The following is a 14,401-nucleotide window of genomic DNA, read 5'->3' as shown; positions in this document are numbered from 1 at the left end:
GTTTTAAGATTGCACCTGAGGGTTTCAACGCACAACCATTTTCTTGATCCAGTTAAGAGTGGACTTCTTTAATACGTTGGTTAACGTGCAGCAGCCAAGCCAGAGTACACTGAACCAACACTAGGTGGCGTTGACTGGACACGCAGTCTTCTTGCCGTCTTGCGTGTCACGTATGGGTGTTGGTAGAACGTCGAATAATGCCGAAATGCTAGTGCAAATTTACTGAATAGCTTGGAACAGAGTTTTTGCTAACGTAAACGAAACTTGGAATAAATGTTGAGTCCTGTTTCTATCAATCTGCTCCCGGTCCTCTCCCTCCCGTGTCCCACTTTGGCGTCCTTGGAATCTGGTGAAATTACCTGTACGTGAACATTGGATTGGTAAGCAAGAAGGTAGTCGCTGGTCACAATTAGTGCAGCTACCTGGCCGGTTTTTCACTGGCACGACTGGTTTTGTTCCCTAAAGACGCCGGCTTTTGTTTCGGTACTCATACCGGCACGACATTTACCGGTTTTATGGTTCTGCCGTAATCGGCACATTGTAAGCTGCATCGCAAGCGCTTTCACGTGTTCATACATATCAGACAATTGAATCGTCGCAAACGGATTCGTTAATAACTCCTTAAGCATTCTTTCATTCCTTAAAGCGTCATGCATATTATTGCCATCTAAACTGCCACATATTGCTGTGTTATTCATAAGACATTGATTTACCTTGTGAATAAACTATTTGTAGCTACACTATGAACATAATATTGTACAGGCTGAAAAATGCCTGACACGCTGCAGAACTGAAGAGACTGACAGGACAGCATTGGCACCGTAGTTTCGTCGCTTCGTATACTTGCCGAGTTGTTACCATGTGGCCTATAGCATGGTCTCCTAAGTATTATAGCTGCAGTTAACCTAAATTTCAATTTTACCCGTAGCCTTATGCATACATCTTTACCTGCGAAGTCCTTCTGATCAGCTTTTGCGCCTTTCTTCGGCAAAAATTTCTTGCGCCTTGACAAACTGCAGTATTAGAAAATCAAATATTGGAGTTTCACGTGCCAAAACCACGATATGATTCTGAGGCACGCCATAGTGGCTGGAGACTCCGTATTAATTTTGACCACGTGGTGTTCTTTAACGTGCACCCATGCGAGGTACACAGGTGTTTTACAGCGAAGCTGTTAGCCTCTAGTCTCTAGTCGGTCGGGACTAGAGACTCTAGCCTCTAGTCGGTCGGGATTTTTCATGGCGTGCTTGCTCAAAAACAGCAGCTGGAATAGGGGTTTGTGTTTGACTTTCCGCGTAACAGAATGATGTTTTCTCGTATATTCGAATTACAGTCGGATGGTAACATGTCCTTAGCTTGTGTGTAAGTTGTACTTTACGAATTTTCTGTCATGTTTTTGTTTGAGAAATTAAATTAGTTCAATAACGCATTTGCGCTATATAGGCAGAGAGCTTACAAAAATGACAATGTACGCTGTGCTAACGCTATCGCCACCTAGCGGCTGCAGCAACCTAGCGGCTGCGGCCACTCAGGCAAATCTCCAACAGCAGCCGGAAAAGCGCTTTGATGATGATGTGTAGTGTTTTATGGCGCAAGGGCCAAGTTTGGCCAAAGAGCGCCATGACAGGTGGTAATGTTGACGATGTGTTGTGGATGACGTGCACAATGATAGCATCATGGTAAATGAGATATGGCTGTAAAAGGGCCTAAAAACTTCCGCTGTAAGTGGGGTAGAATACATAGGTGCTAAAATAATGACGCTGACTAGGATGTGATGTGGGCTATGGCAATCGGCTTTCGTTAAAACATGATGCAATAAAACTTAACACTGACAACAGAGTTTCAGGAGAGCCCTTGAAAGCAGGGCTGTTAGTCTTGTGCTTAAAAGTTGCCTGGCCAGATGATCTTCAGGGTGTCCGTTTCGGCTAAAAACTCTAAGACTGTTTGCAGATTAAAAGGAGGTTCATCGCTAAGAAAAAATGCAGGGTGAAGGGGTAAATTCTCGCGATATGCAGCAGGGAAATACTTTTTCCTCTCTGTTTCTAATGCAGGGCACTGAATAAGAGCATGGAGGACAGTGAGATTATTGCCGCACTTAACACAAGTTGGAGGATCGTCCCCAGTCAAGAGATGAGAGTGGGTTCCGTATGTGTGGCCTATCCTTAAACGGCAAAGGAGTACTTCCTTGTACCTTGCTATTTTCCCATTTATCCAGTTCCCCAGTTTTGGTTTTATTATGTGAAGCTTATTCATTGCCTGTGTGTCCCATTCGCCCTGCCAGTGATTCCTCAATTTACTGCGTAGAAAGGGCTTTAGGTCTGTGGCAGGGATGGGGATATTTGAATCTGCATGACTAAAAATTACTGACCTAGCGCTTTCGTCAGCAGCTTCGTTGCCTTTTATATCTTTGTGGCCAGGTACCCAGCATATGACAATCACTTGATTGCACATATATAGGGAGCACAACAGACTGTACAGCTCACTCAAAACTGAGTTCTTGTATTTTCTTGGACTAAGTAGGGCTCTGACTACACTCAATGAATCTGTAAACACAATAGCCCTAGAAAGTTTTGTGAGCCTTATGTTTTGTATAGCCGATAGTATAGCGTAGGCTTCAGCTGTAAATATACTTGCGTGTGGATTTAGTGCCCCAGATTCTGAAAATGAAGGTCCCAGAGCTGCGTAGGAAACTCCTTTAGAGGACTTGGAAGCGTCTGTATAGTATTCTGTACAGGAGTACTTCTCCTGAAGTTCACGAAAATGGAATTGTATGTGTGCTTCTGGTGCCCTCTTAGTTATTTCTACGAAGGAGACGTCGCATTCAATGGTCTGCCATTCCCATGGTGGGAGCAGGCGAGTGGGTGCCATTTGGACATTCTCTGGGACTAAGACACCTGTTTCTTCTGCCAGTGTTGTCAAACGAAGGCTCAACGGAGGTCTAATAGTTGGGCGGTTACGAAATAATCTGGCTGTAGACTCTTCATGAATAAGTGAGTGACATGGATGCTGAACATCTGATTTGACCTTGAGAGCATAGGAAAAGGTTAAATATGTCCTTTGGAGATGTAATGACCATTCATTACACTCCACATACAGGCTTTCTACGGGACTTGTCCTAAAAGCGCCTGTAGCCAGGCGTATACCCAAGTGGTGAATAGGATCTAGCATCTTTAAAGCACTAGGTGCAGCAGAGCTATATACTATAGCTCCATAGTCGAGACGGGACCGTATAAGGCTTTTGTAGAGGCTCAAAAGGCATCTCCTGTCACTTCCCCAAGATGTGCGGGACAAGAGCTTTAGCAAATTCATTGTTTTCAGACATCTCGCTCTTAGATATTTAAGGTGAGGGACAAATGTTAGTTTAGAGTCTAAGATGATTCCTAAAAATTTATGTTCGTGGCTGACAGATAGCCGTTGTCCATTAAGATAGATAGCAGGGTCAGGTAATACACCTCTCTTTTTCGAAAATAGAAGGCATGTGCTTTTTTGGGGGTTTAACTTGAATCCATTCTCGTCAGCCCACTTAGATATTTTGTTTAGGCCAAGCTGTATATGTCGCTCACAGATAGAAATGTTGCATGATTTAAATCCTATCTGTACATCATCCACATACACTGAATAAAACATTGTTCGTGGAATGACGCTATAGAGGGAATTCATTTTTACTATGAAGAGCGTGCAGCTCAGTACACCACCTTGTGGCACACCTGTTTCCTGCGTAAATTGACGAGATAGTACTTTACCAACCCTCACACGGAACGTACGATCAGAGAGGTAGCTTTGAATGAGGTTCAAAAGATTGCCTCTGACACCCATACTAGACAGATCACGAAGAATTCCAAAACGCCAGGTTGTGTCGTATGCCTTTTCCATATCTAAAAATACGGCTAATAAAAACTGCTTGTGCACGAATGCATCTCGGATATTCGCCTCCATGCGGACAAGGTGATCTGTCGTACATCTACCCTCCCTAAAGCCACACTGCATGGGGTCTAGTATTTTGTTGCTCTCAAGATAATGAATTAGGCGTTTGTTTACCATTTTCTCAAAGAGTTTGCATAGACAGCTTGTCAGGGCTATAGGCCTGTAGCTGCAGACCGAAGTTGGATCCTTGCCCTCTTTGAGAATAGGAATGACGACTGCTTGCTTCCAGGCAGATGGAATGTAACTGGCAGAGAATATGGAATTAAAGAGTGATAGTATTGTTATGTGTGTTTCGGCGTGTAGGTGTTCTATCATTTCATAAGCTATTCGATCGCTTCCAGGAGCTGATTTATTGCAACAGTTCAATGCAGCCTGAAATTCCACCATGTTAAATGGCCGGTTGTAAGGTTCATTTTTATTTCCTTTCCGGTTCAGAGGCTGTCGTTCCGCTTGTCGCTGATATCTTAGAAATGTGTCTGAGTAATGGGATGAGCTCGAGATGTATTGGAAATGTGCCCCTAGCGAATCAGCTTGGTCCTCAATAGTGTCTCCTTGTGTGTTTACTAAAGGTAGAGGGTGAGTTTCACGGCCTTTTATTTTGTTGACCCTATTCCAGGCTTTCCGTTCGTCTGTATATGAACTGATGCTACTGATGTATTTTTGCCAACTTTCCCGTTTGGCCCGGCGGCGTGTTCTTCTACCTAGTGACTTTATTTTCTTGAAATTGATAAGATTTTCGGTAGTTGGAGATTCGCGAAGGTGATTCCAAGCCTTATTTTGATTTTTACGAGCTTCTTTGCACTCCGCATTCCACCAGGGAACACGTCGCCTAGTGGGCGAACCATTTGATTCAGGGATACACAGTGACGCCGCATCTACTATAAATGCTGTCAGATATGCCACGGCGTCATCAATAGAAAGTGCAGAGATGTCTTCCCAGGTCATGCGGGTAAGTTCTTTATAACGTTTCCAGTCGGCTGACTCGACTATCCAGCGGGGGACGCATGGGGAGCATTCATCACGTTTTGTTGATTTTATGACAATTGGAAAATGGTCGCTGCCATATGGATTCTTAAGCACGTTCCACTCTAGATACGGTACGAGTGTACCAGATGCAATACTCAAATCGATCGATGAAAATGTTTTGTTTGCCACGCTATAGAATGTAGGCTCTTTATTATTTAGCAAACATGCACCTGTAGTGAAGAGGAGGCTTTCTACTAGGCGTCCCCTGGCATCACAACGACAACCTCCCCAAAGGGTGTGGTGTGCATTGAAATCTCCGACGACAATATAAGGTTCCACCAGTTCATTGATAAAGCTTTGGAATTCTGTTTTTGAAAGATGGCAGTTTGGAGGGATGTATACTGAGGCAATCGTTACTAGTTTATTAAACAGTATCGCACGAACTGCAACTGCCTCTAGGGGTGTTTTAAGTTGTAATTGTCGGCAAGCAACACTCTTATCTACAATTATTGCCACGCCGCCGGACGAGGCAAAAGCGTCGTTGCGGTCTTTTCGGTATATGGCATACTGCCGGAGAAAGTTCGTGTGTGAAGAATTAAGATGTGTTTCTTGGACACACAGCATCTTTGGATTATAGTTATTTAGGAGTTCCTTAATGTCGTCTAGGTTGTGGAGTAAACCCCTGACGTTCCATTGTATTATCTGCGTGTCCATAATGTATGTGTTTTGTGCTGCGTGTCAAAGAAATTTAGATTATATAAGCTCACGAGACCTTTTCAGGCCCCTTGATGCGAGCTCTCTCTTTCTTCCCGGCGCGCTCGAGGGAGCTGCGCCGGTCCTTGGGCGTCTGAGACGCCGGATTTGTGCTTGTATCCATCACCTCGTCTGAGGCGGTGGATTGTGCCCGCGGAGCAGGCACTTTCGCGGGAGTGGTGGGCCGATCTGCACGAGCAGTGGCCCTGGGTACAACAGGCCCGGAGGTCTGCTGGCCCTCATTTGCGGGCGACGGAACAGCGTTGGCTGTTCCAGTCAGGGGGGCGGATGGCGTGACCGCCGTCACTCTCCGAGTGACTTGGGCGGCCGCCGAACGATGTGGCGCTGCCCCCCGGCGTGCCACCTCGGTGTAAGAAGGACTGGTCTGATTGTTGGAATGGAAACGTTTGCGTGCCTCTGGGAAAGTCAGATTTAGTTTAACCTTGAGTTCTATTATTTGTTTTTCTTTTTTCCACGAAGGGCAGGATCGCGAGTAAGCAGGGTGATCTCCTTCACAGTTGGCACAGTGGGTTGCTGAACTGCAAACGTCAGAAGAGTGTTCGACGGAGCTACACTTGGCACATGTAGCACGCCCTCTGCAGGTTTGGGACCCGTGCCCAAAACGTTGACACTTAAAACATCGCCGTGGGTTTGGAATGTATGGCCTGACACGTAGCTTGCAGTAACCGGTCTCGATTGATTCAGGAAGAATGCTGGTTCCAAAAGTTATGATAATGTGCCTAGTTGGTATTTCTTTGTCATCTCTTCTTATTTTAATTCTTTGCACCTTGACAACGTTCTGCTCTTGCCATCCTTCTAGTAATTCACTTTCACTAAGTCCCAGAAGGTCATCTTCCGAGATGACCCCGCGCACTGTATTCATTGTCCTGTGTGGGCCTACTGAGACGGGAATGTCCCCAAACGCTACAAGTTTTGAGAGTCTGTCGTACTGTGGCTTGTCGCGAACTTCGAGAAGAAGATCACCACTTCCCATCTTTGTTACTTTATATCCTGGGCCTATTGCTTCAGTGAGGGATTTCGCTACAAGAAAAGGTGATATCATACGGACAGTCTTAGTTTCGTGTTGACTGTGAACGACGTGGTATTTCGGGAAGGACTCTTTTGGTTGCATAAAAAAACTGAAAGGTTCATCGGTGCGCCCCCTCTTCAGGGAGCGATCAGGTAATAGGGGAAAAGCTTCAGCCATAAAAAATTGGAAAATTCGGCGGCGATGGTGGCCACCCACCACCGAGCCCAACAAGGGGACGCTACAAGGTCGGGAAAATACCTGCAGACGCCAGCCATGCATCGCCGCTATAACCTAATATGCGATACCCAAGGTTGGATAACTACACCAGGTTAACCCTCGCCACCTGGAAGTCTGGAAGTAAGAAGAAGCGAAGAGAAGACAGGAAAGATTGAAAGTGAGAGAGAAAGACGAAGATTGAAGAGGAGGACAGGAAAAGGTGACTGCCGATTTCCTCCAGGTGGGTCAGCCTGGAGGTGCCGTCTATGTGAAGCCGAGGCCAAAGAGGTGTGTTGCCTCCGCCGGGGGGCCTTAAAGGTCCAAACACCCAGCATCAGCTCAACCTCCAGGATCCCCTTTTCCCCAGACACGGCTAAGCCGCGCACGGCTACACGCGGGAGGGTCCAACCCTCGTGTGCTCGGGTACGTGGTGTCGCAACACACCAAACGCCTGCTGACGCAGACGCCCCTGCGGGGGGAAAAGCGCTTTGTCTTTCAGTTTCCGCGAAACAAATTCATGATTTCTCGTATATTCGAATAACCATTCGAAGCGATCATGTCTGCAGCTTGTGTGTAAGTCGTACTTTACGCATTTCTTGACGCCATTTTCTTTTAAACATTGGTTGAGTTCAATAAGACACTTGCGCTTGGCGGACGGCTTCGAAGAATGAGGATGTGTGCTGCACTTCCGCACGCATCCGTGCGCGCCTGACGTACGTCGATTGTGGTGATGGTGCTTGTGTAACGTCGCCAAACGTCAGTTGGTCTGGAGGCACTTGTTTAACGTCCAGCCCCAGCTTCGTTGTGCATTCGCTTTCATAGGTTGGAATGGAGGTGGATCTTATTTTTTTTATTTCTTTCGCGTTTCACCCCCTATGGAAATGTGGGTGGCGCGGGCCGGGATTCGATCGTACGTCTTTGGGCTTAGCAGCGCAATGCCTTAGCCAATATGCCACCACGGCAGGTAAACTGCAGTATAATTTGTCGTTTAGATGTCTGCCGCACTATTGTCTTTCGCGTTCGGGCGCTCGTCGATGCGGTTTTATATTTTTTTTTTTACTCTATCGAAAGTCCCGTAAGCGTGCGCGCTTTCGGTTTCTGGTCTTTGCGGAGGTGAACCATTCATTTCACCGATTGAGCAACATTGAGCATCATGCCGAGGACACTGCCGGTGTGGAATTTTCCAGTTAAGTTAGAGATTAACATGGGGCGGGGAGCTGCGTCTCCACAAGCCAAAATTTATTGTAGAACCTTTCTATTCCAACCTCCGTGCCTTTTATCTCAAGCGCTGAGGGGGTTCGCCGAGGTACGTACAAACGCATCCCGCAGTCGCCCTTCAGCACAGTGAAGATTGATACAATCGGAGGTGACCTAAATTTCGTTCCATGTTACGATTTTATTCTGTAATTAAGGGCAGCAGCGTTCGGGCTTCGGGCCGTGGTCTCCGCAGCTTCAGTTAATATCTTCCAGACACGTCGTACTGTACTGCGCTGTTGTGGCCGTGGAGTGGTCTACCGCTCATCATATGGGCACGTCTTGTAGACGACTGAAACACTCCCTCGCCCTCTCTAACATTTTTCGTTTCCTCGTAGGTGAAGCAACGAGAATGACGACGCTCTATGAATAGTAGCAGAGTGCCTGCAAACGGGCCCGGGCCACCGAGCTCCTCCGCTTCTAGCCTGCCTACTCTCCCTCTCTCCCCTTCCTTCTTGTGCCCCGCTGCGCCGTTGCCTTTCTTTTTCAAGAAGGCTGAAACACGCACGCCAATGTGGGGTGGGGAGAGCCTCGAAGTGACTTGTAAGGGGAAAGAATGTCTGGGCGCGCGAGCCGCCTGGCTGCGGTGAAGGCTCGGGAGCTCGGGCACGGGGCCCGAAACCTTCTTCTATCGCCTTCTCTATCCCCTCTCTCATTTTCCTTCTCGCCCCTTTCTCCGCCTTCTTTGCTCAGTCACTCAGTCACTGATGGCAACCTCGCGCTCATCGGCGGCTTCCTTTCTTCTTCTTCCCTTTTGGTTCGTCGGAGGAGCCGTCCTTTCTCCCTCGCATGTTTTTCTCGAGGTCTTGAGAGAGGAGGAACGTGAGAGATGTGTGTGTCTGCACGGATGATGATGACGAGGAGGAGGAGGAGAGGAGTTGCGATCCTCTCTTGCCCCGGCGACCTGTAGGCTAGCGGCGTCGTTCGCCCCTTGGCTGACGATCCTGCGCCACGCGCGGCGAGGCCTGACGAGGGAAAGGAGTCTGCGCAGTTGGTGAAGAAGATGGTCGGTGGTGGTGTCGGTGGGGCGGCTAAATTTGGCCCCAGTTTGGAGTTTTCGGCGGTGGCCGTTTCGTAGTGGAGCAAAGAGGGCGCGGGTAGGGGAGGGGAACGGAAGCCGAAGATGGCGGGGTGTAAGGGGGGCTGGGGGATGGCTCCGAGCCCTTGCGTCACTCGTCCCCGGCACTCCCCCTTTCCCCCCTTACTCAGGGTCCTTCTTCCTTCTTGGCTCTTGGCAACACCCCCCTCCCGCCGCTCGCTTTCTCATCTTGTCCCTACATGTCGGTCGAGATGCGCTCAGGTGCCTGGATGACTGCGCCGTTTGGGCGCATACTGGCAAGCCGAGACGTCAGTGGCTTTACTGCGCTTCTCTGTGCAAGATTGTGCTGCCCGTGGCCGCTACTGTGATGTGTTGTGATCCCCTCCTGCGGTGACCGTACGTCCGTTGTTGCCGGATGTGATCGTGTGGCCGCACTATGCAGCGCGGAAAATAAGAGGCTTCTGTAACCAGAGGTGTCGTTGAAGCTCCACGTCCTGCGTTCTACAGTGAGTTCGCTCTCTCACCGTAGTTGTGCAATGGTCGGTGCCGACCTCCGGTCCCGGACCGGTTATATTTTTGTGTGTGTGTGTTTGTGTGTGTTTGTCTCTCTGGCGAGCTGACGCGTGAGACTTTGGTTTTTCTTTTTTTTTTTCGCGTTCTTCCTTACGTTGTTTGTTGGTCCTAATAACTTGTTGATTGAGCCCGTCACGATGAACTAGGCCTACCAAGAACGAGAAGTGTGGTGGGGCCCTCTCCTGACCAAACGGGATCATTCCACGTTGTGTCCTTCTGGATTGGGCACGTCATCTGTGCGAAGAAACCCCACTGACTGGGAGTAATGGCACGCTCGTTTCCTTTTGTGGACATTGCGAGTCCGTTCACTGTGACCATCGGCTTGCCGTGCAGCAGTTCCTTCTAGGCCCGTTTCTTGTTAACGTTTGAGAAGCTTGGGTACTTCGACATGTAAGCTTTCTTTATTTCAGTTCTGGAACTAAAAAGAATGCCTCTGGTTGCAGGCGCGATACCGATGTTGCTTGCGCAGTCGTCATGTGTTCCGATTTCAAGGAATCACCGATACAGCATCGAACGCTCTGACTCTAATAACATTGAGTGAGCCTTGTCAACTTGAGCACTGCGTGTCGCGCTTCGTCCAAGAGACGGGATCGCAAATTAACGAGCATGAAAGGTGTGATTTTAGGTAATGTGATAGGAAACTTAATTTTTTCGTAGGCATTTCTTTTTGTTCTCTTTTTTTCGGCGTGCTAGTATACGGACGCTGCGGAACGTGCCGAACGTTTTGTATCGTGAAATTATGTACTCTTGACGAACGTGGTCTCCGGTATATAGACAGGCATCTTTCCGCGAATTCCTTCTCGCGTTCGCCGCTTGGAGTTGGGTACTCGACTTCGCTGACATTGGGCCAAGGCCTGTCTGTCTATATTTGGTCGTCTGTCTGTCGCGTGACTCGCACTTCGGTTTCCTGCTTCCGTCCATCCTCAGACGTGCGTGCCCAGGCCTCGCTCAAGGCATGCTCCTAGTTCTTCGAAGATTTCGTGTCCGTGCCGTACGACTTTGTCCACGTCGTGTGCACACTCAGCCGAATCAACACGTTCTAGATGCGATGACGGCGTAGTATGTTCGGCTAGTTTTCGCGGAATGTGGAATGCTTGCCTCGGACGCTCGAAACTTGCGCAAGTTTCCAGGTTTCGACCGAACGCTTTCTCTTTGTCGGTAAGACACGTGTTTCCTCGATGCGGCTGCGTCCTTTTTTGCTGCTCGCTTGAATCGCTTTTGCTTGTAGCTGTGGTACAGACTGGCTTCGCAGCAGCGTAGATGCCTAATGTTTCTACCTACCTGCGTACCGTACGCTTCGTATAGCAGTGACAGACTGCGATTCTCTAGGTTCTGCGTTTTCATCGCCGGTCTTCAACTTCAGCTCTTATAAGCCTAATTGTTTTGTCATCTCGGAAGCGCACCCAGTGGTTCTTTGATCAGAGTACTTTCTTAAACGCTATTATGCACTATTTTACCTTGGCGTTATGCGGTATACTGATGTTACTGACTGCTGCCACATCGCATGCGCAGATGGGAGGTAGCGACAGAAAGTTACAAGAAGTGACAAAAAGTGTGCGATGCGTTCGAAACAGGTGTTTGTCGCATTCGCCGGCCTACTTATGTGCGTAGTTGCCATGTGCGTTTTTTTTATTAATTTGGTGCTTCTTCGGCCCGCTCGTCTCTCCATCTGACCGCTGCGTCGCGGGACATATTTAGAACGCGCCCGCGCACCCTGGGTCCTCCGGTGACTAAAGCAGAAGCGCGTGATCAGCGCATTTTGTTGTTGTTACCATACATGGCCATATGACGTCAATGTAGACCGCGCGCTGCGCAGAACAGCGCCGTCTGCACCGACGTCGTCTGCGTCGCACATATATCCCGTTTTTTTTTTGTTAAGTTCTTGTCGATCAGTGTTTTATTTCTTCGTTACTCGCTCGTCGCCCACGTGCCTTGACAAAATCGCGATGCTTTATGGCTTTATGCAGACGTGTTTGCTTGATGCGTTTTTGGATTTCGATTCAACGCTTTAGAACTGTGCAGTTCCCTTGCATTAATCAATTCATGGACGGAGATAAGCCAACTTGTAAACGTGCCTTTCTAATTAAAAGAGAATTTCTATACATGTGCCAGCCAATTACGTTCGCTCGTTTTCTATGACCTAATTCAAGGCGTAGGCGAACTTCTTTCAGCGTCTGCGTCTCGGGGGAAATGTGTTTATGAACGCTAAGACACGCTAGGCAAGTGCGCTGCAGTTATGTTGACGGAACTTGCACTGAATTAGGTTTCTTTAAAAAGTATGGTTACATTGTATTGCTTTGAAAAATATGCGACAGATCAGCAATATGCAGTCTATACATAGTTGTTTCTTTGTTTTTGGCTATACTCAGTGACAACCAAAGAATTCAGTACAAGCTCCGCCCACAAAACTGTACTGTACCTGCTCTCGTAGCTTCCGCCTTTCAGAACGTACACTTTCTCGAGAAACGCCGACATTGAGGTGAGCTCGCCTTCGCTGTGACGTCACGGAAACGAGCGAACGGTATTGGCTGGTGCAAATGTACAAATTCTCTCTTGAGGCAAACAGCGATGTATTTGCGAAGTGCTGCACTCTTGCGTTGTCATCAGCCGCAGCGGTTTCAAATAAAAGCCGGGGAATATACTTATTTTATTCATGTAATATATTTATATTTCAACGTGCTAAACTAAATATTCCCCAGGTCAGCGTACGTGCTAAGAATTAAGTGTGGCATATACAGCGCAGGATGTGTCCGACCTGTCAGTCAAGTGTGACGTAACCCACAGTGCCATGTAATGCTGACGCAGAGAGAAAAAAAATGCAGATCAAGTGACAGCCTATGCACATAAGCGAAACATGTGGTTTTATATGGGAGCCGGGGATATAGCCACATAAAATTCCACAAGTATGACCGTATAAGAAGTCCATGTATAGACATATGATAAATTGGGCAAGTGTTGCCACGCATGGAAAATAAGGCCCCCTATATGTTATATATGTTCATTAGTGCCCTATTTTACCATTTACGTTCATATATGGAAATTTCGCATCAGTTCAGGTGGGACATTGTAGCAAGAGTATGCACAAAAGGCTTGATCTTGTTTGCGTTCTTGTGCGCGTTTGGTCTTGTGCGGAATGTCTTGCCCCGTGGAAATTGCCCGAGTTCAAACCGAAGGAGTTCTTGAATGTACCGCTTTTCTTGCAGAATATTACTGCATACTAGCGACCATTTGTTTTGTCGTACTACTCGTACGTGTTGCGCAATCGGATTCATAATTTCAGTGGGAGCTAGGGAGCACTGAGAAGCACTGAGAAGCGGAGGAGGGAGGATAACCGATGGTCATTAAGGGTTACGGACTGGATTCCAAGGGAAGGGAAGCGTAGCAGGGGACGGCAGAAAGTTAGGTGGGCGGATGAGATTAAGAAGTTTGCAGGCACGGCATGGCCACAATTAGTACATGACCGGGGTTGTTGGAGAAATATGGGAGAGGCCTTTGCCCTGCAGTGGGCGTAACCAGGCTGATGATGATGATGATGATGATGATGAGAAGCGGCCACGGCTCTTCTGTTTTCCACTTTAAAAGTAAGGATCGCTTGGCCTTGATGAACCGAAGAGGGCGTTATTCAGCATCGGCATGCCTGCGCCGTGGATTCGTATTATCCAGTCAACATGTTCCTATGGGTGGGCAGCGCAACCCGGACGAAGGACGAGAGGAAGTACACAATACGAGCGCTCGTATTGTGTACTTCCTCTCGTCCTTCGTCCGCTTCTTTCGTGCCTTCTTTATCTGTATGTGTATTTTTTGCGCAGTATTTGGAATTTACAGTGTCAGACCAACTAGCCCAACAGCCGGTCCTTCTAAATCTCTTGAAACTACACGCACTGTAACGTCCCGCAAAGGTGTTTGCGTTTAACCTATACGTGAGGCGACAAATGCTATTCTAAAACTGTCTATCAGTTAATCTTACTTTCACCGTCATACTCGTTAAATACTGTGGGTTGCGGCCACTTGTATGGCCACGTGTTTAAGTGCAGATGTGCTCCCCACGTTGACGGTGACGTATAAATAGTTTGTTCTTTGGCACCTTGTGATGCCTACATATGTACAGCCCTTCGCCACGATTAAACATTACCCTTGCTAGTCAGCCCTTGTGTGTGTTGTCGGATGTTTCCTCTCATTCCTCAGCCAGGTCTAATAAGTTTAGAGGCCTAGCCAGGGATATCTCTTTAAGAGGGCGCGGAAGGGAGGCTCGCACGTGATTAGAGGAGGAGGGCAGGGCAGTTGGGGGTTGCACGTTTGATTCCAGATATCCCTGGCAGACATTTTTTTTTCTTTGAGGGGGTAGGGCACGTACCCCAGTATGCCCCCCCCCCTCCTGGCTATGCCCCTAAGAAGCTAGATGTAGCGAACTACCAGACGCTCTAATGTTTCAATGTGAGCACTAGACTAATTTATCTTCAACTGCGAAGGCTCTTTTTTTACAAGAAACACAGTCAAGATTTAATCGTATCCGTACAGTTGAAGGTTCCGCGCACAGAGTCCCTTAACCCGTGCCGACTTCGGCCAGCTTCACATCATTAAATTGCCCGCACCTGACACGTTATTTGACCAACAGCACCTATATTAAAGTGTCGCCTTCCTCTTTG

At 47.9% G+C, this 14,401-nt stretch overlaps 2 protein-coding genes across 6 annotated transcripts in view; one reads left to right on the top strand and one right to left on the bottom strand.

Moving 5' to 3' along the window:
• The window catches only part of Noc1 (Nucleolar complex protein 1), an 88,192-nt gene that overhangs the window by 49,638 nt on the left and 24,153 nt on the right, over nt 1–14,401 (bottom strand). The gene's annotated exons all lie outside the window — the stretch shown is intronic.
• Nucleotides 1–14,401, top strand: part of LOC139050935 (uncharacterized) — a 31,323-nt gene that overhangs the window by 10,800 nt on the left and 6,122 nt on the right. Inside the window, exon 1 of one of the 4 annotated variants that reach the window (XM_070527806.1) lies at nt 8,857–9,688. The exons of 2 other annotated variants lie outside the window; for them this stretch is intronic. Coding sequence is in view for 1 of the 2 variants with exons in the window: in XM_070527805.1 (XP_070383906.1) it covers nt 10,846–10,913 (68 nt within the window). In the remaining variant the exon portion in view is untranslated. Of the gene's footprint in view, nt 1–8,856; nt 9,689–10,259; nt 10,914–14,401 lie in introns of those variants that run through there. One more of the 4 variants, XM_070527805.1, reaches the window with a different exon arrangement.

This window comes from Dermacentor albipictus, chromosome 10 (assembly GCF_038994185.2).
Source record: "Dermacentor albipictus isolate Rhodes 1998 colony chromosome 10, USDA_Dalb.pri_finalv2, whole genome shotgun sequence".
Taxonomy (NCBI): domain Eukaryota; kingdom Metazoa; phylum Arthropoda; class Arachnida; order Ixodida; family Ixodidae; genus Dermacentor; species Dermacentor albipictus.
The sequence above is the reverse complement of the archived record's forward strand: the minus strand, read 5'-3'. Positions and strand labels throughout refer to the sequence as shown.